Source organism: Cryptomeria japonica, chromosome 2 (genome assembly GCF_030272615.1).
Source record: "Cryptomeria japonica chromosome 2, Sugi_1.0, whole genome shotgun sequence".
Lineage (NCBI taxonomy): Eukaryota > Viridiplantae > Streptophyta > Pinopsida > Cupressales > Cupressaceae > Cryptomeria > Cryptomeria japonica.
Genome location: NC_081406.1, coordinates 518,198,398 through 518,225,956, shown reverse-complemented (window position 1 = coordinate 518,225,956; position 27,559 = coordinate 518,198,398). Strand labels below are relative to the sequence as shown.

Genomic DNA, 27,559 nt, shown 5'->3' with positions numbered 1-27,559 from the left:
TGATCAGCCGGTTGAAAGCATGGGAGAACAAGGTGCTAACTTAACCCTATCCTCAACCCAGACAGTGCCTCAAGAGTGGCTGATCGCCAGAGCTCAGCGCAGGGCCGTCACCAAGGCACCCATCGATCTAGAGGACATCTTCTCACGAATGGATCAAGCAAAAGCGAAAGGGAAGAAGAAACCAAGAACATATTCTAAGGTAACCAGGGATGAGCAAAGGAACCGCACTCTTCATATTGCCACCCCTCTCGCGAACAAGCCAGCAGATCAAATAACACTGGCAGATTATAGCATCACGACTGTCCCCATCGGACGAGCTACAAAAGAGCAAGAAAAGGAGGAATTTAAGGACTCAGTGCAGAACATACTTAGACAGCTCGAGGAAATCACTGCCGAAAAGGATATGTATCGGGCCCGTGCTGAACAGGCCGAGGGATACATCGATAAGCTCCTACGGCCATTACACAACCCCTCTGAATCCCATATTCCCCCAATGGCATTGGCGCAAAGGACCACAACTGAATTTGAAGGAATTCGGGATACCGCAAAGGCCGTCAAGGAATGGGTGCAGGACATCAAGAAAAAGGGAGAACAGATCCTCAAAGAAGTAAAGGAAATGGCTCTCCATCGAGAGCTCACTCTATTCAGGCTGTTGGAAGTAAAGAGGGAATCCCTTCACATGCATGAAGTAGCGGCCTCTACCCTTCCCCTCCTAAGAGCTCTTTTCTGGACACATACACAGATTCCCACACTGCCTGACATCCTAGATCCCCATAGCATCAGTGTTCTCAAGGAATGGTACTGGACCGTCACCATGAAGAACGACGCCCAGGAAATTATTGACAAAGAAAATGACGCATGTGAGGCAATTCTGGGGAACATGCGAGAACTAGGCAAGACCATCCTCCGATCAATGGTTTCGGGATGGATAAATGACCTATCCGACAGTGTAATCCGGCCGGATTGGGAGGAAAGGTTGGGAGCAGATAAGGTTTCTTATTCCATTGAAGACTTGAGTTTTGCTGGTCAGTTCCATTCAGACATATTGTGCTTCGAGCGTAATCGCTCCAGCTGGAAGGACGGTTTAAGGCACGTGGACCAGTATCTCGAAGGCATGCAGTACAAAATTCGCCATCCTCCCATGCCACCTTTTAGTCCCCTCTTCCAATTATGTGTCAAGTTTCAGGAATATGTCCGCAAGGAACGAGCAGCAGGTCGTGATTTATGGCGAGAATACCTGCATGGCGAAGACCAGTTTCTACAGAAAGAATGTGAAACCGAAATAGAGAAAGTAGTTTCTCAAAAATGCCTTTTTCCCTCCAAGTCTTAAAAGGTGCACTTTTGTCCCAAAAAGGTGACAGTTGACTTCTGGTCAACATATTGTAAAAGTTTTTGTACACCTCCTTTTTTGGATTATTTCAAAAGTTGTAATTATCCTTTTTGGTAGTTATTGCTCCCTTTGGGGTAGTTGTAGATATTTCCCCCCCCCCCTATTTATGGGTGTGGGTCCCCTTTTTGTAAGGATGAATCTGGGCCACTTGTCTGGATTAGATCTTGGCCATTCATCCATTTTTGGAAACCTATTTAAGGGGACTGGTTTTCCCTCATTTAGGAGGAAGTTCTTGGATTGTTGCGAAAGCTCTGAAGGAATTTTGCAGGAATTAATACAATGGATTAAAATTACCTTCAAGTTTCCTTGTGAGTGCATGGTCTCCTTCTTCATTTAAATTAGAAAGCTTTTAATTATGTCTATTCATTTTGCACAGCAGTTCTCACCAAGCATCTGATAGAACCTTCACAGTCCATATCATTAGAGGATAGCTGATTGCTTTTTTTCTTTCTGCATGGTTAATCTGGGCTATTTTATGATTCAGTTCGATTATCAAATATATACATATCATGAATGTAGAAGTTCTAATATTGTATTTGGTAATATGAAAATCTGGTTTCTCCTTTGAAGATTGCACTAAGTTTATGCAAACATTGTGTCTGAATGACTGATGAGGCTTAATTTGGTTTCCTAGAGGTGTCTGTCTGCTTGAGTGAACCTGCTGTCCTAGTTAACATTTACAGTTCTCTTTCTCCCTACCCTTCCTTTCTTTCCTCCCAATTTTATCCCCCTTTTTAGAAATCTGCAGTCCTGCTAAATCAGCTTCAAATTAACCAACACCACCTGAAAGAAAACCGTAAAAGGTCCCCGGGAATTTATACATGGAATTGCCAATCAAACGTAAGTCCCCTTGTGTTTCCAACATAAACACATAAAGCCACTGAGAGATCCCACAGTCAAGACCTGACAAAAGAAACCTTGAGGTAGTCTCCTTTGATCAAACTTAGAAAACAGCATTAGAGACTTCCTTATCTCAAGAGAGAGTAGGATAATCAGTCGGCTATTCTATTATGCGTTGGCCGTATGGAGTTTGCAGCAATGCGATTTCATCCACGTCAACAGAGACCAGAGGTCACTTCATCGTCAAAGGACCCTAGTTCGTCCGACGATGTAGTAGAACTAGATTATATACCTGCTCCACCTTCCCAGAGTGATATTGATGCATTTGGAGTTGATGATCCTCTCGCACTTGACATGCTAGACGCTGAGCTAAGAGCCATTCAACAAGCCGAGCCGGGTAATCGAATCGAGGAAGGAGAAATTCCATCCATTTAGGGGATCGAGTTGCATGAACCCACCCAACAGAGCCGCCATGAATTGCTGCTCCATAATGCTACCAAAGATGACTCTACTGTTGAAGGAGAGCAAAGGACAGGGAAGATGCGTGAGCTCGGAAAGACTGAAGAGTGACCGTCGCACGAAGGCACCAGACAATTGTTTAGTGAAGTGGGAGAAAACTTTGTTGCAAGCAAAGGACTTGACACCTCCTCTCCTCCGGTAACCGAACAGCTGCAAATTTGTGATGAGGCGACCGAAAACATCAAAGAATAGAGTGCAAACTTAACCATAACATCAACCCAGACTGTACCTCAAGAATGGTTAATTGCCTGAGCTCAGCGCAAGGCCGCCACAAAGCCACCCATCGATTTGGAGGACATCTTCTCACGTATAGATCAAGCTAAAGCAAAGGGGAAGGAAAAGCCCAAGGCATATTCCAAAATGACCAAAGATGAGCAAAGGAACTGTACTCTTCACATCGCCACCCTGCCTGTAGACAAGCCAGTAGATCAGATCACATTGGTAGATTATAACATCACAACCGTCCCCATCGGACGAGCCACTAAGGAACAAGAAAATGAGGAATTCAAGGATTCAGTGCAGAACATACTCAGGCAACTTGAAGAAATAATAGTTGAAAAGAACATGTATCGAGCTCGTCCTAAGAAGGCCGAGGGATACATTGATCAACTCCTGAGACCATTACACAATGCTTCCGAATCCCACATTCCCCCGACGGCATTGGCACAGAGGACTACAACAGAATTTGAAGGAGTACGGGATACTGCAAAGGCCATTAGGGAATGGATGCAGGGCATTAAAGAAAGGGGGGAGCAAATCTTCAAGGATCTGCGCGAAATGGCCCTCCATAGGGAAGCTATTGTTATCAAAATGTGTAAACTAAAGAAAGAATGCTATAACATTCATGAGGCGATGGCCAAGACTTTGCCCCTTGTTAGGGCTCTATTCTGGACCTGTTCTCAGATCCCTGCTGCTGATGCTATCCTAAATCCTTATAGCGTCAGTACCTTCAAAGATTGGTATTGGACCCTCAGCATGAAGGACGACATGAGGGATGGTATCAACAAAATGCATGATAAGTGCGATGACATCATGACACTTTATCAAATTTTAAGGACCTTGGTGAGAAGATCCTCAAGTCCATGGTTCTTGGTTGGAAGAACGGTATGGAGGATAGTGAGGTGCAACCGCAATGGGAGGACCGACTCATTCCCAAAATTGCGTACTCCATAGGGGATCTAAATTTTGCTTCTGAGCTTCAAGCAGACATATCATGTTTTGAAAATCACAAGTCATACTGGAGAGAGGAACTGGAGAATTTAGATGGCCTCCTACAAGGTATCCATTACAAGATGTTCAATCCGCCTATGCCGCCAACGACCGAATTATTCAAGTTATGCTTGAGGTTTCAGGAATACGTTCGGGTAGAATGTGCAGCTGATCGGGATATCTGGGGAGAATATTTGCATGGAGAGGATCAATTTTTGGTAAAGGGATATGAAACTGGAAAAAAGAAGGTGCTTTCCTAAAGTTCTTTCTTCTTTTGAATTTTGAAAAGTGCACTTTTTGGCCAAAGGGTCATATTTGACTTCCAAGTCAACTATAAATGTAAACTTTATGTGTGTGCGCTTTTTGAATTATTTTGGATAGGTTTTAATTACCTTTTTGGGTGGTTATTACTCCCTTTGGGGTAGTTGCTGATATTTGCCTCCCATTTATGGGTATGGGCAGCCATGTTTTATAGGATAAATCGGGGCCATTTGTTTAGATTAGGTCTTGGCCATTCATCCATTCTGAAGCCTATTTAAGGGGACTGGTTTTCCCTCATTCTGTAAGAAGTTCATGGATTGTTGCTAAAGCTCTGGCGAAATTTATAGGATTTAATGCAAAGTTAAGACTGTTTCAAGTTTCCCTATGAGTGCATGGTCTCCTTCTTCAATAATTTAGAATTTTTAGTTATATTTCTTTCCTTTATATAGCATTTTATAAAGTAAACATCTGATAGAATCCTTGCTGTTCATACCATTAGGGAATGGCTGATTGTCTTTCCTTCTGCATGGTTAATCTGAACCTTTCATATGCTTAGTTCGGTTATTGAATGCTCACTAAATGAATGTTAAACTTCTGATGTTGTGTTTAATAGCATTAAAACTTAATTTTCCCTTGAAGATTGCACTAGATTGATGCAAGTATTGTGCTTAAATGGCTGATAATGCTTAATCTAGTTATTTGGAGGTGTCTGTCTGTTTACTGAATATGCTATCCTAGTTAAATAGCTTAGATTTTTTGTACCTCTCTTTCTCTATCCCTCTTTTTCCCCTTTTTTAGCAAGAGAATCCACAGTCCTGCTGAAAACAATATCAACCCAACTTAAACCATTCGATAAGCAAGACCATTAAAGTCCTAGGGAACTCATCCAGCAATCGCCTATTTTACCGTAAGTCCCCTTGTGTTTCCAGCAAAAACACATCAAACCACTGAGTAATCCCGCAGTCAAGACCTGACAAACGAAACCTTGAGGTTGTCCCCTTTGATCAACCGTAAGAAATAGCATTAGGGATTTCGTTATCTCAAGGGAGGATAGGATACTCAGCGAGCACATTCTATTCTGTGTTGGTTGTATGGAGTTTGCAGCAATGCGATTTTAGACACGTCAACACCATCCTCCTTGATCAAGCCCAAAAGCATAGAAGGATTTCTGGTCCATTCCAACCCCAACCCATGAGCATGGAAGGCTGGTCGTCCATTCCATCTCTGGGAGGTGTACTTGATAAGAAGCATGAAAGCTGGTCGTCCTTCATTTCTCATGAACCCAGAAGGCTGGCCATACCTTCTATTTGCAATCCGTTTCTCCTAAATTCAAAATGGATTATTATACAAATCTACTATTACATATTTATAACAAAGAGAAACATTTAGATTACTCACAATCATCAATTATTTCTGCAAGTACCACTATTGCATGAACACACACACACATGCCTATAATTTTACTTTATTCGTAGATTTATCTTATAATGTAATTGCTGCCAATATAAATATTAATTTCTGCTGTTGACCCTGTTCTTATTTCCCAATTCTTTTTTCTGCTTGATGTTTGCCCATTCAATGCCCCCTTCCACAAATAAAATTCCGTTCTTTATATCTTTCATCGTTGGGGGATCATATCCCTTTGTTTTGAAGGGATGCATTTTTTAATAAAAAAATCGCTGCTCTTCACAATGCTGCTGACCTCTAGCAAATGATGATTATTTATTAATTGTTTTCCTTAAACAATGCTACTGATTTTTAAGCTTAATAATTATTTAGTACTTGTTTCTTTTGGCGAGCTGTTTGGTTTGCATGCTGATTGTTGGGGCATGACATATATATTCATATATTTTATTTCTATCATAATAATTTGGTATGATTTTTGATGTCTGGCAACCTCTCTAGGTGTGATTTGGTAAGATTTTAGTTGCATTGGGAATACTCAAGTTTAAGTCACATTTTCTGTGCTCTTGGGCATAATTTCATGTCTTTGGAGGAAATATCAATGTGTTAAATTCTTTACTTGTACTTATTTAGATGTGAAATTTGAGAAGTTATATTTATTCTCTGCTAATTGAGACTGCTTTAAAACGGCAGCTCCAAATTTAGATTTGGTTTTATAACAAAATGCTGTACTTACATTTTCTGTGCTCTTGGGCATAATTTTATGTCTCTGGAGGAAATATCAATGTGTTCTATCCTTTACTTGTACTTATTTAGATGTGAAATTTGAGAACTTATATTAATTCTCTGCTAATTGGGACTATGCTTTAAAACAGCAGCTCCAAATTTAGATATGATTTATAACAAAATTCTGTACTTCTCACTTTTGGTTTCACAGTTATGTTTGCCATGCTGAAGTTAATGCCATATTAAATACAAATCATGCTTCAACAACGGGACAGGTTAGTCTATTTTCTATGCAAGTATTACCAATTCTAGATTTAACAAGTGACTTTTCAAAATTACAGTATGTAGATTTGAGATTGATAGATTTGTCACTAATACATCTTGGCCTACGTAGCCTAGGAATAATAGAAATTTCATTAATAAATTTTGGCCTATGCAATATCTGACGCAATAGAATTTTGCATGTTAACAGAGAATACCTGTTTATTTTAAGAAGTTAGAATAAGAATAAAACAAGATGAGAATTAAGCTTTTAAGGTCCTCAGATTTATTCTCTATGGAAAATTATCTTTACACATGAGAAAGGTGCATGTGAACAAAGAATAAGTTTATTCCAATAGGATAGGTGTAACGTCCCCAATCAGGAATGCTAAGAAACTATGCTAACATCTTAAATTTATTTTTGAATATAAAACACTGAAAATGAAACACAAACAAATAAATCCTATGCTGATGAAATCAGTAAAATAATCTTCAAAATTTAGTTTAATATATACTAATAAAAATTTACAAATAGATCCAAGTAATTGCAAGATCTAGATTTTCGTGGGTAAAAAGCAATTTAGCATCAATTGAATTTTAGAGATTTAGACAAATAACCTGATTTAGATAGCCAAATAGGCTCTTGAACAAGAAGAATCAAACTAATGTTTAGAGTGCAGTTTTAATTATAAATAACAATCATTTTTAGACTAATTAATACTGATAAACAGCAACAATTAATTGAGTAGACAGCCATTAATGATCAGCATTAACAATGGTCGCTTAACTCTGAAATGAGGCACTATTAATTGATGATTTGATAAATATAAATGAAGAAAACCACTCATAGGCTTGGGTGACCAGATATGGGAGCAAATAGTCGTTGACCCCACTAGGTGTAGCCTAGAGAAAGGTTTAACAACCACCAAAAGAACCCATCTAAGATGTGCGACCAGCTCCAAGGGCAAGTGGCTGAGGCTTGCACTTTATAGCAGGATTTGGAAGATGAAACTGCCCTACTAAAATGATAATAAAATCACAATAGAATGAAATATATAAACCATCAAGTTGGGCACTACTATTAGCACAAGTAAGAAATTTAATAAATTGACAAAATAGTGATTTGGTTGCAAATGATAGTCGCTTCTAGTTGAATCAATGAGTTTAATTGCAGCCTTTGATGTAGAATCACCTCAGTTGAATGTGAGGGTTTTTGTTCCTAAATCCACAATGAATCCAAGAGGGTTTTCATCTGCCAGAGTTTGCAAGCCTAGGGGCTTCGCTTTTCAATGCTCAATTTTGAAATTTTTAATTTGAAAATCATGACAATAGGATTTTGAAAAAGGTCGCTTTCCTTTACATATATAGGCTCTACAAATTTTGTTCTTTTATTAGTTTTTTCCTTCTAAAACAAAATTACAAGATACTTATAAATAATTAAATACATAGACATCAAAAGTTTCATTTAGATGGCCTTAAAAAGTAACGCTTAGTTCATTCTTTTTAAAACAATAATTTGTAATGTCCCCTTCACAAGCATAAGTTCCATTTAGGGACGCTTAGCCTATTTTAATTCCCATATGCTGATTGGGAGAAAAAAAGAAGCAATATTTGATTAATTAAATTAACTTGTCAATAGTTTGAGCAACTTACATTTAATTAATTGTTTTTTGCAATGTTGGACAATTAAATTAAAAATGGCTTTATGAGGGCCCAAAATATAAAGTTAAACTATAATGTCACCTAAGGCGGGAAAATAAGTAATATTTTATAATTTTTTGAAAAAGTGTATAAAGAGGGGAATTGAGAAAAAAATTGCATTCTTGGCTATTTCATTTGAAAACCCCAACTTTGGAAGTGAGCAACTGTTCATCTTTTTCCCTAGGACAAAATCCTCCTAATCAATTATTTTATGAATTCATACAAGATTTATAGGCGAATGTAACGTTTGGAGAGGAAGTTGAAAATTATTTCTTATATTATTTGCAAACAAATTTTCAATATATTTTAAGGAGATAGCTCTAGTATTGGATTTGGAATGAATTTGGATAGCAGATATCTACATGTATTCCGCTGCTAGTTAGGGTTACCATCAATACCAAGGTAGGCTTGTGGCAAAGGAAAGAAATGTAGTGATTTCATTTTGAGAACAGAGGTTATTTACAGCTGCCGCTCTTCAAGGAAGTTGTGGGGCAAAACAAAGTCATTCGCTAAGTTAAAGGAGGGCCGTGGGGCTCTCATTTATTCCCAGCCATTCTGTTTCAAAGACTCTAGTAAATTTTAAGGGGATGATAGTTGTTGTGATGTAATCACACATCGCCCCGTTGCAAATGGGGACCCCCACATTTCGCTTTTAGGGTAGTTGTTTTGCTTAGCTTGGCAGTAGTTTTTAGTTTGAGTCTCTAGGCTTTGTGTATGAGAGGGTTTGGTTAAGTTTGTCCGCAAGGTATGATTGAGTCAAGTGGTGTTGTTTGAGGATGAAATTGTAGAGTCTTGTTAATATTGCAAAGTTGTCTCGAAAGTTGTCAACATGGTGAAAGTTGCTCAATATTGTAAAAACTTGTCAAAGTTGTCAAAGATGCAAGAAATATTGTCAGGACAAATTATTGAGGTGCAAATACAAATTTGGAGCGGAAAATTTGCTTGCGAATCCGTTAGGAATTGCAAGTATTTCATGTAGGTCTAGCTATACAATGTTAAGAATGATCACTAGAAAATGTCAAATGCAACATTAAGTTTGTCAAGATGCAAAGTGTTATTGAAAATGTCAGAGTTGTCAAGTTTTGGGAGTGTTGCATTTCTGTATAAGTGTTGAGCAGCCTATGGATTTTGCCACTATGGCAAAATAGGGTGAGTGATTGATCAAAATTGCTAAACTAACACCAAAGTTCGTCGTCATTTTTTAATTGTAAATGTGAAATTGTGGAACAAGGGGTAAATTTCTTCACTCAAATCTTCCTCGAAGTCCAGTAAGGCAAGGGGGAAAATGTTGAACTCAATCAAGTTCTGATCCAACAATGCAAGGTTTGATTAAAGTCCGACCGCACCAAAATGTGAAATCCTCACAAGGTCTGACTTCATCTAAGTGTTGAACTCTTGCAAGTCAGACTTCATAATTCACAACTTTTTCAAAGTCCGACTGCAAGATAGTGCAGATCTTTTGCAAACTCCAACTTTGGTGAAAAGGGATTGTGTTGACGTGTCTGAAATCGCATTGCTGCAAACTCCATACGGCCAACGCAGAATAGAATAGCCGACTGATTATCCTACTCTCTCTTGAGATAAGGAAGTCTCTAATGCTGTTTTCTAAGTTTGATCAAAGGAGACTACCTCAAGGTTTCTTTTGTCAGGTCTTGACTGCGGGATCTCTCAGTGGCTTTATGTGTTTATGCTGGAAACACAAGGGGGCTTACGTTTGATTAGTAATTTCATATGCGAATTCCCAGGGACCTCTTTTGGTTTTCTTTCAGGTGATGTTGATTTATTTGAAGCTGATTTAGCAAGACTGGATTTCTAAAAAAAAGGGATAAAATTGGGGGAAAAGAAAGGAAGGGTAGAGAGAGAGAACAGTAAATATTAACTAGGACAACAGATTTACCCAAGCAGACAGACACCTCCAGGAAACCAGGTTAAGCATCATCAGTCATTCAGACACAATGTTTGCATAAACTTAGTGCAATCTTCAAAGGAGAAACCAGATTTTCATATTACCAAATACAATATTAGAACTTCTATATTCATGATATGTGTACTTTTGATAATCGAACTGAATCATAAAATAGCCCAGATTAACCATGCAGAAAGGAAAAAAAAAGCAATCAGCTATCCTCTAATGGTATGGACTGTGGAGATTCTATCAGATGCTTGGTAAGAACTGCTGTGTAAAATGAACAGACATAATTAAAAGCTTTCTAATTTAAATGAAGAAGGAGACCATGCACTCACAAGGAAATTTGAAGGTAATTTCAATCCATTGTATTAATTCCTGCAAAATTTCTTCAGAGCTTTCGCAACAATTCAAGAACTTCCTCCTAAATGAGGGAAAACCAGTCCCCTTAAATAGGTTTCCAAAAATGGATGAATGGCCAAGATCTAATCTAAACAAGTGGCCCAGATTCATCCTTACAAAAAGAGGGACCCACACTCATAAATAGGGAGATAAATATCTACAACTACTCCAAAAGGAGCAATAACTACCAAAGGATAATTACAACTTTGAAATAATCCAAAAAGGGGAGGTGCACAAAAAACTTTACAATATGTTGACCAAAAGTCAACTGTCACCCTTTTGGGACAAAAGTGCACCTTTTAAGACTTGGAGGGAAAAAAGCATTTTTGAGAAACTGCTTTCTCTATTCTGGTTTCACATTCCTTTTGCAGAAACTGGTCTTCGCCATGCAGGTATTCTCGCCATAAATCACGACCTGCTGCTCGTTCCTCGCGGACATATTCCTGAAACTTGATGCATAATTGGAAGAGGGGATTAAAAGGGGGCATGGGAGGGTGGCGAATTTTGTATTGCATGCCTTCGAGATACTGGTCCACGTGCCTTAAACCGTCCTTCCAGCTGGAGCGATTACGCTCGAAGCATAATATGTCTGAATGGAACTGACCAGCAAAACTTAAGTCTTCAATGGAATAAAAAGCCTTATCTGCTCCCAATCTTCCCTCCCAATCCGGCCGGATTACACTGTCGGACAGGTCATTTATCCACCCCGAAACCATTGATCGGAGGATGGTCTTGCCTAGTTCTTGCATGTTCCCCAGAATCGCCTCACACGCGTCATTTTCTTTGTCAATAATTTCCTGGGCATCGTTCTTCATGGTGACGGTCCAATACCATTCCTTGAGAACACTGATGCTATGGGGACTCAAGATGTCAGGCAGTGTGGGAATTTGTGTATGTGTCCAGAAAAGAGCTCTTAGGAGGGGAAGGGTAGAGGCCGCTACTTCATGCATGTGAAGGGATTCTCTCTTTACTTCCAACAACCTGACGAGAGTGAGCTCTCGATGGAGAGCCATTTCCTTTACTTCTTTGAGGATCTGTTCTCCCTTTTTCTTGATGTCTTGCACCCATTCCTTAACGGCCTTTGCGGTATCCCGGATTCCTTCAAATTCAGTTGTGGTCCTCTGCGCCAATGCCATTGGGGGAATATGGGATTTAGAGGGGTTGTGTAGTGGCCGTAGGAGCTTATCGATGTATCCCTCGGCTTGTTCAGCACGGGCTCGATACATGTCCTTTTCAGCCGTGATTTCCTCGAGCTGTCTGAGTATGTTTTGCACCGAGTCCTTAAATTCCTCCTTTTCTTGCTCTTTTGTAGCTCGTCCGATGGGGACAGTCGTAATGCTATAATCTGCCAGGGTTATTTGATCTGCTAGCTTGTTTACGGGCGGGGTAGCAATATGAAGAGTGCGGTTCCTTTGCCCATCCTTGGTTATCTTAGAGTATGTTCTCGGTTTCTTCTTCCCTTTTGCTTTTGTTTGATCCATTCGTGAGAAGATGTCTTCAAGGTCGATGGGCGCCTTGGTGGCGGCCCTACGTTGAGCTCTGGCGATCAGCCACTCTTGAGGCACCGTCTGGGTTGAGGATAGGGTTAAGTTAGCACCTTGTGCTCCCATACTTTCAACTGGCTGATCACAAATTAACAGCTGTCCCGCCATCGGAGGGGTGGAAGAAGGAGGAAGCTCTTTGTTTGCATCTGAGTTCTCCCCTATCTCACTGAATAATTGTCTGATATCTTCCTGTGATGGTGGCTCCTTGGTTCCCTTGAGCTCATGGATCTCGTCTGTTCTTTGTTCCCCTTCGACAGTTGAGTCGTCCTTGGCTGCATGGAGGAGTAGTAATTCATGGCGGCTCTGCTGGGTAGGTTCATGCACTTCGATCCCCTGGGTGGATGGGATTTCTCCTTCCTCTATCTGGTCACCCGGCTTAGTCGGATTGGGGCCCTTTTGCTCGGTGTCCGGCATATCTGGAGCAGGAGGATCATTGGCTTGGAATGCCTCTATGTCGCTCTGGGAAGGCGGAGCAGGTATGCAATCCAAATCTATGGCACCATCGGGCGAACTGGGGTCTGAAGATGAAGTGGTCTCTGGCCTTCTTATGGGAATCTTCTCCCTCCTTGTTTTCTTGGACGTCCGAGTCCCTCTGCAAGCCTTAGTTTTCTTCCTTTTCTCTGGTTTTTCAGCTGATGTCCTTTCATCTTCGGAAGACTGAGAGTCGAAATTGCCCATCAGATGGTAAGTAAACTGGACCCCTTCATGGACTAGCCTCTCGATCTGGTGTTGTAACCATTGATCTGTGTATCTTGCCGGGGCTGCCATGACTGCTTCGAAATCCGTGATTGGGTCTTGAGACCAATCAACGCCTGGCAAGAGATGCCTCACTGCTTCGAATTCCCGGACTTGGAGACAATTCCCCGAGTCTGTGAGCTGATCCGGGACCCGACGGTACTCAAAGAGTCGCATTTGCTGCACACTCAATCTAGAATATTCCCGTCCCCTGACTTCGTAGTTGAAATATCCCTAGCCAATTTTTTTTTGAAATTTTTGATCAACTTAATTACAACAACTATATGAGTGATCAATTAGTTCTGAGAAAAAAGTATTTGATTTGCTGAAGCAACCCTAACCAGAATGGCACCGTGTGGATGAGCATTGGTCAGAGGATCTTAGTTGCTTATGAAAAGAACTCTAACCAGTATGGCGCCGGAATGGCGAGCATTGGTCAGAGGGTCCCTGAAATCTAGAACTGGAAGGAACTCAACGCCAAGTATGTGCTACCCACTCCAGACGGATAGGGGCTACCATATGACGGAGTGAAACTTAAATGCTTGAATTTAATTGATTGCAGAAACTGAAAAGACACTCGACATCCAGGATGTGCTTTCAATCCCAACAGGGAGAGGAGCTACCATAGGATGGAGGTAGATAAGATAAGTTTGGTTAGCTTGACAATTACAACCAAGATCACAGTTCAAGACTGCCAGTACTACTGGTCAGAGTACAATCAAAAGAAATTCTTTCACAACTCCCCTTTTAGAAGAGAGTTTCTGATTCAACATAAATCTGCACATTCAGCCGCGAACCCATGGATCACTGCCAACAGCTCATTTCTTCCTCATACAATCTTCTTTCCTCCGGAAACTAGTTGCAAAATGCCTTGGTGACGTGGAAACCTGCGAAAGACTCAAACAACACTGCAAAACCCTCACAATGAAAAATGGCACGATTTCCAATGCATTTAAAATGGTACGGCTGGCTGCAAAATACGATTTGTCATTAAAAATAAATGCATGAACCAAACTTGCTGAAAACCTAGGAAATGCAACGCTTAGGTGAGGCAAATGCAAAGAACTAATACCCACAATGCAATTTTTTTGTATTTTCTGGTTGTGAACAAAACATGAAATTAGTCGCGGGAATTCTAGATGCAGAAAACGGAATGAACTATAAGCCTAAATGATTACAATGAAAACTCTGATGATAAACTACGGCTAAATGCAATTACATAGAGAATATAATCACCCTAGTTGCTATCTTTCAAGCAAGAAGAGATGCCTATGCTAGAAGGCTTCCATTCCTTGAAGCATGTCCAGAGCCAGACGGCTGCCCAAATACAAATTCTGCCAAAAGATCCCTTCAATCCTCCCAAGACTCCAATAAATAGCTTCACTTGCCTCCTCAAAACCCTAATTCGATTTCCAAGGCAAACCCTAATCCCCTCCTCAACATGGCGCCATCACACCTAGCCAAAAAGTCAATGAAATAATATAAAAATATCACCTCGGTAAGTTTCGCCATGTTTTGACTTTGGCCAAGGATAAAATATTAATTAAATCCTCCATGAGGGCGCCACCCATAAAGTCCCCCTTTTAAGTGATGTTTTTAAGTTGTTGGACTAGGCCAAGGGGGGATAAGCAACTTTATAATTATAATGATTATTTAATTAAAATAAAGTTACTTGACCACACAACTCCAAAATCTGAAGCTAGAACCTGACCATGCTCCTGGAGTTAACTGAACAGGATGTAGAGATTGCCCGATGCCACGCGAGCCCTGCCAAAAATAGAACTTACTAAAAATAGTAAATTCTGAAAACTGCTCCAAAAACTGAGATGAAGACATCGTTGCGAAGCCCTCTGAACCATCAGAAAAAGCCGACGATGAACCCATCCAAAAAAACCTCCTCAAAAATAGGAAACCCTAATTTTACCCTCCGACTGGCCTCCGAGCTTCCTAGAAAGAGACCAACGGTTGCAGCAAGGATCAGGTTTGAGAAGGGGACATTACAGTAGTCATCGGAGCAATTTTTCCAGTAATCTTCAATTGACTCCTTTGCTCTGTAGCGCCTACCGTAAGCTCTCTTTGCCAAATTGTCATGATCAAAACATTTTCTTGGGAAATGTTCCTGTAGGCCATAAGAGGCTAGCTCTGCAAGGGACTCTTCTGCTAGGGTGGGAGTTCTCAATTGGACATCATGGTTGCCTATGATCATTGGAAATGCGAATCCAGCCTGCTTGCTTTCTCGTAATAATATGCCGGCAGGGCGTGATTGCCTTGCCACTTCCATGAGGACTACTTTATCGGTTGGGTACCGCGGAAGTCGAAGGGGAGCACCTTCGAAGCCAGCAATTCGGATGTAGGAGAATCTTGGGAACTGAATAAACCAGGCCCCATACCTCTGCACTAAAATGGTAGCTTGCTCCGAGAGCCTTATGTGTAACCCTCCCTGCATTAGCCTGACTAGGCGCATTGTGAAGGCGTCGTTGACACGTTCGTACTGTCCAACCGCGTAAGCCGGGCTGCTCTTTTCCCTTTGAGCTATATCCTGGTAGTGCAGCTGCGGGTAGCAATCATAAACCTTTACCTGACCAGGCCCATTCCCGATCTCACCTTTCATTATTAATCCTGGCAGTGGCTGGTTCTTTGCGAACATATAGACCAAATAGGAGGTCATGGTGAAATACTTCTTTGTCTCAAGCTCAATCAGCTGAGCGTGGATGTTATCACTTATGATCTGAGCCCAGTCAAACTTAGACTTTCCGGCAAAGACCTGTTCTGTAAAATAGAACATCCATTCTTCAAAGTAGTTGGACTTAGGGAGTCCCATGACTCGGCTAAGTAAGGTGACCATATCGCCATGTTCATTATGAAAGTCACTTCTGGGGGTCTTTTTCACAATCCTGGTGCTTGAAGGCCTTTTTTCTTTGAACCATTCTTCGTTAATTAGTGCCCTGCATCGAGCTGGGTTCATATCATACGCCCCCTGTGCCTCGTCCATTGTTGTAGCTATGGGATTATTTGGAAAGGGGATATCAAATGCATCGCCGATAGCCTCAGGGGAGAAGTCGGCAATAGTGATATCTTCCAGAAGCACTAATCTGGACTTTGGCTCGTAATGCCGAGCAGCTTCCACTACTAATTCATAGTTCTGGATTGCTGGAGGAAAACCTGCTGCTTGGGCGATGCCACTTTCCAGCATTTGCCTAGGCCTGCCATATGCATTGGGTGAGAAGACCCGATCCCTGAAATCCTGAATATCAATGTGGCCAAGGTCGGTGTCACCAATGTTGTCCCAGATACTCTGGACCTTTGACTCTCTTAACCCTCCCCTCTGATACTGATACTTCATTCTTTCAACTTTCCGTGGGATGTCTGATTTGGATGCTCGTGAGGTTTCTGCTGCAGCGGGTGTTTTTGATGATTCTGCCGCTGATTTAGGCATTTATCCTGCACAGCCAGACACGGATTACAAGGTGACACGAGAATGACGATGCGGGTTAGATAATAACAGAAGTGTTTCAACAGACCGAGATTAGTTTAAATATCACTCTGGGCTAACAATCTGATTAACTTCTACAGCATCATATTCCTGAAGATTCATGACTAAGCATTCTTACTCTCGAATTTTTTTTTTGATTAATTTTAACAAAGGCAAAACATGAGAATTTTGAAAAGAGATGCAGTTTCCGGTCGAACCTCGGGTATGAATCCTAAATTTTGGATGTTCGAATGACGGAGACGCAGACTCTAAGCATTTCAAATTTTGCGTATTTTGCCTATTTGATTCATACATTTTAAATGACCGTACGCGATAAGGCGTACTTACCTGATTGGAGCGAATGATGGGTGATTACCCGACCTTGGCGTGCGGGGCGAGCGGATGACCCTGCAAAATTTGAATCCCAACGGTTATCCTTCCTGTTTAAATTTTCGCAGTTTGGAAGATGAAAGAGGATTTATTAATTTCACATGGTTCTGTGTCTAACAACCTGAATTTTAAATGGTTGATGGGAGGATGATGCGGTGTCTTACCTCCTTGCTTTCGGATTTAAGAGTTCCTTTCGAATTTCGAATTGGAGGTTTTCGAATCTAACCTTCGCGGGTGTGCTCACCCTGGCCTCCGCGTTACAAACTGTGCCTTTTGCGTTAAAGTTTCGCTTGCTTTTTGGACTTCGCTTTCTGCATTAAAGCTTGGAGCTTAAGTCGGGAGAGATGATCGCATTGGCTTTTAACTTTGCCTTCGTTTTGTGTTCGGACCTAAGGTTCGAAAATGATTGTGTCGCCTTCAGCTTCCATCCCCGCCGAGGTTCGGACCTGGGGTCCGAAATGCGATCTCACAGGGTTAATTTCCTCGCCTTTGCCAGCGCTCGAGGCTTAGGGTCTGGAGACGATAATCGCACTATGTTTTGCTTTTAAACGTTCATCTTGGAATTTCGGACGCTTAGGGTCCGAAAACGTTGTTTGCACTATGTTTTTACTTAACTTCGCCTTGTTGGAGCTCGGACGCGGGGGTCCGAAATGCGCGTTTTGTTATGTTTAAAAAACCCAACTTTGCCTTTTTCGGAGCTTAGGGTCCGAAGCGCGTGTTTAATATGGTTGCTTTTAAAGCCTTACTTCGCCCTTTTTATTCGGAGCTTGGGGTCCGAAGTATGCGTTTTGTTGTGCGTTTTTGCTTTTTAAAACTTACTTCGCTCTTTTCGGAGCTTAGGGTCCGAAGTATGTATGGTGTGCGTTTTTGCTTTTTAAAACTTACTTCGCCCTTTTCGGAGCTTAGGGTCCGAAAACGGTGTTTATGTAGCTTTTTAAAAAAAACTTTAACTTTGTCATTTAGGTTCCGAAATGCGATGTTTGCACAATGTTTTAAAACTTCACTTTGTTGAAGTTCGGACCTAAGGTCCGAAATGGATGCGCAGCGTTACGTTTTAACTTGATTTTGGACATTTCGGACCTTGGGTCCGAAAATGGATGCGCAGCGTTACGTTTTAACTTGATTTTGGACATTTCGGACCTGGGGTCCGAAAATGGATGCGCAGCGTTACGTTTTAACTTGATTTTGGACATTTCGGACCTGGGGTCCGAAAATGGTATTTCACCTTACGCTTTTAAATTTTGAATTTTCACTTTCAGACACTTAAATCCAAAAAGAGGAGCGCATAACGTTTTTTACCTTAACTTGACTTTCGCCAAGTTCGGACCTGGGGTCCGAAAAGGAGATGCATTATGTTAAGTTTTGAAATTTTGGAACAAACTCTCGGTATTTACGCCCAAAAGCCAGATCAGTCAAAAGGGCTCATTGGTTCATTACTCCAACGTTGATCAGCTTACGGACTGATCACGAACTCGCTCGAGGAGATACGAGAAACTCTGATTCAATTCTCGGGATGACGATCAAAAAACTCAAGACTGGAAAGGGGGACCCTGTCGGCGACAGGGGGCGTGTGCAACGCACAACAGATTGCAAAAGTGAATCAAACTCCGCCAGCTTTCAAGACACTTGAGATTGCAAAACTCAGTAAAATTCTGACCTTCACTCAATGCAGAAGTTTGAAAGTCCGATCATCATTGTGCATGAGGTGTTTGATCATTGCAAATTTAATTCAAACTCTGATCTTCATTGTGCAAAACTTTCAAAAACTCCGATCAGCATATTGTGCAAAATCAATTCAAACTCTGACTTGCCAAATTTTGTAAGGCTGTAATAAAGTCCGATCTCTGAATGATGCATTCAATGAAGAATTGGTGTAAACTCCAACATCAAATAAGGAAATGCAAGTATGTCAGGAACTCCAACCAAGGAAATTCAAAACATGCAAGAAGTCTGACCTTGATCACTGCGAAATTAGTAGAAACTCTGACCTGAATATTCACAATATAAAACGTGGAAAAATATGACAAAACGTGGACGTCAAGAGTTAAGGCATCTAAGTCGGCTAAGTAAGGTGGGGTGAGGGATGATATATAAGATGGAAGTCTTATTCCATTTCAGCAAACATCAATTTGATTAAGCTTCACAGCGAATAAGGAGCAGATATGCAGGGTGAATTCCACCAGATTTTTAGACAGTCCCCTTTCACATTGAAGTGAATCTGCAGATCAGACATTAGTGTGAATTTTCAAGGCCTGATTTGGTGTAAATTTAGCAGACATTTCCACCGATTTTGAACCAGATATCGACAATTCAAATGGAACTGATTCTGATTTCCAGAACAGACCTGATTTTAGGCGAATTCTCTAGCTAGAGTATCCTAGTTTGGAGTAAATCTTGTTTGCAGTTTGATCAGATTTAACATTATCATTTCAGATCTGAAAGTGCATTTCCAGGCTTAGATATTCATTTCCAGTTTTGAAAGGGGCTTTTATCACTTGATTGATGAGGTTTCGATGTGATAAGGGTGTGTTTGATTAAGTTTATTTTATTATTACATCGTTACGATCCAATGTATTTTCATTTTTCAAGAGAATGACAGCGAGGAATGATGATGCACCTTCAAGATTACATCAAGAAGGGACTTCACAACATGGAAGGTTGATAAGGAGGACATCACTAGTCAGCACAAGCATACTACTTGGAGAGAGAGATTCACAAATGCAACATCACGCTCAAGGCATAGCAATGAAATGAAGATAAATTTTACAAATCCAAGAATAGTTGTTAGTACAAAGAGGTTAAGGAACGGTACAACAAGGAGTTGTTTTACAATGAGGAATTCCACAAGGGTTCAATTCAAAGACAAGGAAAGGTAGGAGGTTGCATCTGACATAAGGTCATGTTTTACACCAAGTCTAGGCATTATAGTGTTTACATCAAACATCATCAAGATAAAGTGGGGAAGATTTCCAAGTTAGAGGATGAAATGCAACTGTCATCAAGAGATAGTTCTAGAAGAGTTAATCAAAGTTAGAAACTTAATCACTGATATAATGTAATTTGGGAATATACCCCAATCATCATCAAATCAGGCTTGAAAGAGTATCAAGAGATATTGCTCAACCGCAAACATTTCTTCATAATGATGTACTGGGCAAGTTGAGGCAGCATCCTATTGATCACCAACCAATCAAGTTGTGACAAGTCAGACAAGTCAGCACGCCCAAATGCATTAAACTTGATTCATCCAAGAGTGGAGCAAGTGACACATGGTACTTCATCAAATATTATTTTATGTACCTAACCTCTTCATTCATTTGTTAGAATTCGAGAAAGGGACATGTTTCCAAATGATGCAATTATTTCATTGGCCAGAGGGAGTTTGTTGTAACAAACCCTAATTAGGTTTTAATTGTATAATCTGGGTCGTCAATCTTGAATCGATCTAAGCCCTTGAAATGTAATGAGACCTCTATAAAAGGCTCAATACTCTCATTCGTTAAGGTCAATAGTTAATAGCCAGATAGTTAGAGTAGAGTAGGAGGAATGGAGATTGTTGCCAAGACTTATTGTAATAAAAATACTTTCTTCATTGAAGTTATGGTGAATTTGGTGTGCTATTTCAACTTGTTGCATGGTCTCTACTCTCATAGTGTAAATGTTTATTAGATGGATGGAAGATTTTATTGTTGATGAGTGATGAAATCTAATGTTCATACCACTTGGAGTTTGTTGATTGCAAATTGCAGTGTGTGGTTAAAGCGAACTTGATTAAAAGCTTAACTTCAATTGCTATATGCTCATTGTTCATAATGTTGGTCTACATTGGTGGTATGAAAATAATTCTCTTATCCCTAGGAGATTACATGATCTTTGTGTAGTTGTTCCCTCATGGTGAAGCAAAGCTTGGTTTGGTTGCACCGAGTTAACAATCTTTTCTTACATTCGTAGGATTATATTAGATCTCTTAAGACTAATTTCTTTTATCTTTTATTTTCCAAGCAAGATTAGTTAGAGTCCATGTTCTAGCAGAGTTCTTAAACGTAAGTCCCCTTGTGATTCCAGTAAAATCACATCATAAACATTGAGTCTATCCACAACATTTAAGTCGCATATTTTGCATTGTAAACCTTTGAGTCATCTTATTTGATCACATCGTTTACCATATGAGGCTTCTTTGTTTAAGAGAGGATATAATACCTTGGTATTTTATTCTATGTTTGAGGTGCATAAAAAACACATCAACAAAATTGGTGCTAGAAGGAGGGTCAGGACGTGAACAACTGAATTGTAGATCCTATCAATTCATATTTGCAGGATTAATCTCAATCCTTTTTGCACCCTCCTATGTGCTCAATAGAATTGGCGCTAGGAGGGCATGAACGTGAATCTTGAACATGTGAACAATTGAGCATCATGCCTATCAATTCAGTGGAGAATTAGTGGCAAAAGTATCCTCTATGCTCGATAGAATTATCACAGAAGGAGGGTGAGATGTTGGATCATCAATTGGACTTGCAAAGGAAGGGAAGCAGTTCACATTCGCATCAACCGCAGTTTGGAACCCATTCGAGTTTTCAAGTTACATTTGAGATTTGCTAAGATCTTTCTTATTTCAAAAAATCCAAAAAAAGTAGAAAAGTTCAAAAAACCCCCCAAAAAGTGAAAATTTTGAAAATCCCCCCCAAAAAGAAGAAAAATTTCTCAATGGATGGGCAACGGTTTCATCATTTGTGTAGCCAAGGTGATCTACAAGTTGATATCCTTCAACTTTGGTGGAGCCTGAATGCACAGCTACATCCATGAAGCTTGTCCGAATTTGCATTACTAGGGCAATGTTGAATCCATGATACAATCGACCACGAAGAAATGCATTCCTTGACATTCCTGTCAAGAGTTGAGCTAGCACTACAATGAAAATCTTCTTTTGGGATATAGCTAAGCCGGAGGTGTTTGTGGAATCAAATAGTTTCAATTTTCCGCACTGTAATGAGAAATTCACAATGTTTAGAGGATTGATTGAAAATTATTTGAGTCTCAATGAAGAATTATGTTTAGAGAGTATGTTGCTACCTTGATGGTGCAAAATTCACAACGAGCCTCATTCAGAATTCACTTGTTCATTGTGTCAAGAGGTAATCAGTCAAGTCAGATGTCAGTATGGAATACCTGGGTCATCAGATGAGTGCATCACTAACAAAATTTGGAGTGCATATCTTGCAGCTGAAGTGTATAAGAGAACAAAAGGAGATTGTATTACAACATCATCGAAGAGTGAAGAGAGTGAGTTGCAAGAAGATAACATAGTTGAGCCTAATGATTAATGTGTAACAGTGAATGGTAGCCTCGCATACCTTGCACCTAAGGAAGAGTGCATTGAATTGAAAGATGAGGGAACAATTGAAGATATCCAAGCAAATAACATAGTAGCATGCAAAAATCAATGTGTGGAAGTTGTTGGTTGAAACTTTTGTACACCTACGGGATGTGCAAAATTGTGGTTTCAGCCATAGTGTGCGAGTATGATACTCTCCTAATTTAGAGAAGGCTCCCCCATCTATAAACTAAACTTAAACTAAAAAATGGATGAGACAACAGTCTTTCTTCTTCTTTCAAGAAAAAGTATATTCTTTTCTCTTCACAGAATAGTAATAGCAATTGAAAATAAACAGCAGCAACAACTTATAAAACAAAGTGAGAGAAAGGAAATGAAGTTTCTTGAAAGCACAAAGACTTCCGTCACTTCCTTCGGGATGGGAGAACAATATCAAGCACAAAGTCTTGAATATCCGAAATCCTATCTACCCTTTTATGATAATAAGAACAAGTACAAAATGCAGAAGCACAAAGTCTGAAGTATATTGTCACTTTCAACACAAAACAACAAGAACTAGTGTGAACTCAAAGTCTCACAGCTACTTCTCAACACAACTCAATTCCTATTTTAACTTCTTTCAAGAACAAGTGTAGACACAAAGTTCCATAGCCTCCCTCAATAGAATCTTTACTCTAATCTATATTAACCTCCAATTTTTGCAGCACAAAGTCTGCAAGACAAATTTGATTAATCTCTCAAGAATCACAGCACAAAGTCTCAATCCTTGAATAATCTCCTATTACTTTCCACATCAATTTACACATAAAAAGCACAAAGTCTTTCTTGCTGCAAATTTAAGCAGAGTTTGCTTGTTTTCTTTTCAAAAAATAAAAATTACAAAAGACCCCCTCAAGTATTTATAAGAAAGGAGCCTTGAGAAAAAGGTGGGAGGATTCCAACTAACTTGAGAAATTCTCTCAACCACCATGACTTATTCCAACTACTAACTAAGACTTATTCAAAATCACAAGTCCTATTCTAAATTGACTTTTAATCAGTTTACTTGTAATTACAAAATTGTTTTTTACAAGTAAACTTGTCGAAAGGAAAACTACAATTCTGAAATGTAAACTAAGTGTTGAAAACACTTATACGGTAGCATGCTTGGCCATGTATCCTTCAAACTTCTGGATAATTCCTTTCAGCTCATCAGGATTTGGCTCATGAGTATTCTTAGCAACAATCATTGTTTTGACAATGGTATCACTGCAACTAAGAATCGTAGGATTATGCTTATCGAGAGTAGCTTGGATTTCCTGTAGGAAGATTTGGTACTTCACCTGAAAGATGCCGACAATTGAATGTAGCAATTTGACTTAGTTTTCTGATTCTAATTTCTTGCCCAACAGTAGAGAAAATTGGTTTTATATGTTTCTTTTTGTGGTTTTATGCTTTTTTTGTGTTTTTGCAATATACATGCCTTGGAATTTAGACAATGCAATTGAATAACAATGGTAAAACATAAACTAATGACTGAAATTAAATTTCAGATTGACTGATTTTCTAAAAGCAATTAACAAATGCCAATAAATAGTAGAATTCAACAATGATTTGCCAAAATTGGCCTACCAGGAGTCCAATGCCTTGCCTGGAGGGCTTCTTTATTGACTTCAATGAATCTAGATGCTGCTACAGGGGCTATCAATGTGCCCTAACTGCTCCAATGAGTTTTATTCCTCTAAATAATAATTACCAAAAACAAATCTAACACAAATAGGCCAAACTGCTGCTATTTCCTTCAGGTCCCCATGAGGCTTCACTGAATTTGGTCAATTTTCCCACTAATTTGCTCATATCTCTCTCCAATGACCTCTACAACCTGTAAGAATGATTTTATTCATTATTCCTAATGCTAACAATGAAATTTGCACACAAAACCAAGTGTAAAACCCTCCAATTTATTTTTTGTAAAACCCCAGGCAAGAAGGAATGGTACAGCTGGCCCTAGGTAATGTAATTTTGCACTTTGGATGCCTCAATCTGTTGAGAAATGTTTGATAGGTGCTCAGATCTGTAGGTACAACCCTGCCAAAGCTGCAAATGTGAATTCTCCTGTTGATTGCCACTTCTAACACCCAATTTCTAATCCCAATGTTGCCGTACAAGAGCCAAAGGTGTGGAGTTTCGTCCACACTTCCCAAATTCAGGAGGGATCTCATCCTCCAATGGCTGCCAAGCTGAATCGTGCTGGTTGCAGACCTGTAATTCTCCAAATGAAAGAAAAATCAATAATCAAGAATGCCAAAAACAATACATACTATGCCTCCTTAACCCAATCGAACCCCTAAAGGAATCAATAGAAGATCCCTTGCATCTTTTCTCCTCCAAGAAGTGGCGCCAACTTGAGGGGGGGTCTCACATGAAATAATAACCACTTTTTAAGTTATCGAAATTCGCCTAGGAAGGTGTGCAAGGGACTTTTTATTATAAAGTCATTTATTAAAAGATGAAGTAACTTATAAGTTACTTTTATTTACTTTTTCCAAATTTAGAAAAGTAACTTTATAACTTAATATTATAAAGTTTTATTATTAAGGCGCACCAAAGCAAAATTTGTCTAAGTATATGTCCCCGTTTGGCTAACTCATCATCTCCCAACACTAAACTTCACCTGTGGAGATGGGTGATAGGTGAATTTAAGTATCTGGATAGCAACTAGAGAAGTGGGGACATTACATCACCAAGGCTTGAATTGATGTAACTGTGTTGGTTGAAAATTTTGTACACTTGGGGAAATATACAAAATTGTGGTTTCAACCACAGCACACGAGTAAAAACTCTCCTAATTAAGGGAAGGCTCCCCCTATCTAGCTAAAACTGAAATAAAAATAGGATGGTACAACAGTCTTCCTTCTTTCTTCAAGAAAGACAATATCCTTTTTTCTTCACAGAAAAGGATAGCGATTGAATATGAACAACATTAACTACTTTCAAGTGAAATGAGAGAAAGGAAATGAAGTTTCCTGAAAGCGCAAAGACTTCCGTCACTTCCTTCGGGACGGGACAACAATATCAAGCTCAAAGACTTGACTATTGGAAATCCTATCTACCCTTTGCTATACTAAATTTTACAATGAATAAAAGATAACAGCTCAAAGATTGGAATAATCTATTCTTTCAACACAAAGACAAGAACTAATGCAAGCTCAAAGACTTGCTGCTATTTCTTATCAAACAATAATTTTTTCTCAAGAATAGACGCAAGCTCAAAGACTTGCTGCTCCTTCTAGAGGTTTTCCTATTTTAATTAATCTTCTCCACTTGTAGCTCAAAGACTTCAAATCAGATTGGACTAAGCTCCTTTAGAAACATTTGGCATAGAAGAAATAAAAGATTCAAACTCAAACATGTAGCTCAAAGACTCAAAATCTGAGTAATCTTTTTTTATTATTCTTCAAAAACTTTCAATCCACATACATAAGCTCAAAGACTTCTTGCTGTAAATTTGATAGAGTTTTTGCTTGCTTTCCAAAAGATAAAGATTACAATAGACTCCTCCAGTATTTATAGAAGAGGAGCCTTGAGAAAAAGGTGGGAGGATCCTAACTAACTTGAGAGATTCTCTGAACCACCAAGACTCATTCAATAACTAACTGAGACTTCAATAACTAACTAAGACTTATTCCAACTACAGTCCTAATTGGACACAACTTGTAGTTGTCTTTCATGTAATTACAAAAGTGCAAGTAATGTGTAACTTGCATTTTACAAAAATTACTTTTACATGTAACTTGTCAAAACAAAATTACAAATGCATAACTAAAACTATTCCATGTGTCTAAAGACACGACTCTAACTGCATCATCCTTTGTCTGTGATGATCTTCATGTTGCTTCAGGACGCTAGAACTTGAAGTATTCTGGATTGGTAAAGACATCTTGAACCGAAACGGGAACTTGCATCCTTGTCTTCTTGCTTGGGGTAGTACTAGCTTTTCAAGAGGGAACGGGCTGCCTTCCTCTTTTCATGTCATGACCATCTTTGTCTTGAAAGCATTTTATGCTCTCAACCATGAATTGTTGTTGTATTTCTTCTTTGTATCATCCTTCATTCTTGAAATTTGCTTGCAAAATAAGGCCCATGGCTTAATCCATTGATTTGGTAGATCGTGTGTGCAAACCGGACTGACAAGAGAAGAGAGAAATTGATGCAAAAATGGGCTCACAAGTGAATTTCGGGTTTTGGAAGTTGCATTACATGTGCGGGGAAAACAAGAGCATTAACTTGCAATTGCGGGGAACAAACATGCAACTTCATATGCGTAATGGGTAACTACAAGTTTGCACTGGTAATTGGACCTTTAGAACTAATTTTCAAGTGTTTTTTGAGTGCATTTTAGACCAATTTCGGGTTTTGGATGGCTGACCGCAAGTAGACTTTAAATGGGGAAAATGAATGAAGGTGTGAAATGAATGGATGAAATGGTATGTGCGGATGATGGAAATGAATATGAAAATATTTTGGGAAGATCATCTTCAAGAAAATGGGAAGAAATTTTCAACATGTAATCCGGTTCCAAAAACCCGATTTTGAAAGGATGGGTATTTCTCATCTTTGCAACTTCATATTTAAACAAAAGATGGTTAAATCTTTTATCCGTAAGAAGAACAATGATTTTCATCCAACTTGTAATCGGGATTTAAAATCCCGAATACAAGTAAAGAGGGAAAATGGGGAAGAACAATGCAATTCTAAAATTGCTTTACAAAGGGGAAAATCTCTCTCACAAAATCTGATTTTTTGGGAAGAACCAACATATTTGAAAACAAGAAAAATGAAACAAGAAGAAAATAAGAAAACAAAAAAAAAACAAGAAAAATGAAACAAGGAGAAAAGAAAAGAAATCAAACCTTGCTTCAAACTGAAAATGCCTCTTCAACAAGATGATTAATCTTTGAAATAAAGAAGAATATCTCTTAAAAAGAAATTAACCGTATTCCAAAACCCTAGCCACGTTTTTGAAAAAATGCCCAAAACTGAAAAACGTGCATGGAAAATGGCCAAAACTCTTTCTAACCTCAACGCCTTAGCATACCAAGCCAAAGCGATTCATAACATTGCTGATTCGTGTCATTCCAAATGGCAAAAAAAATGTGGCGCTGTTATAAAGCTAAAAACGAGCAATCTTAACCTCCATGTGGCGTGAAAGGTGTTTGAAAATGCATAAAAATAGGGAGGAATCCAAAACACCTTCTATCTCCCAAAAAATCTCCACAAAAATTTGCCTAAAATCCTCAAAAAAACGTTTTTCCTTGCAATTCGGGTTTTTTGGAACAAATAGCAAGTTTAAAATGCATGAAACAATGAAAATCGGGTTTTTTGGAGGAAATAACAAGTTTAAAATTTCACTTTTTCAACATGTTAGGCAAAATCGGGATTTTTTGACCAAATAGCAAGTTTTAAGTGTCAAAAATGCACTTTA

General features: G+C 39.3%; 1 protein-coding gene across 1 annotated transcript in view; it reads left to right on the top strand.

Moving 5' to 3' along the window:
• Window positions 1-27,559, top strand: part of LOC131035270 (uncharacterized) — a 249,602-nt gene that overhangs the window by 138,307 nt on the left and 83,736 nt on the right. Inside the window, exon 6 of the mRNA XM_057966940.2 lies at window positions 6,561-6,624. Coding sequence (XP_057822923.2) covers window positions 6,561-6,624 — 64 coding nt within the window. The remainder of the gene's footprint in view (window positions 1-6,560; window positions 6,625-27,559) is intronic.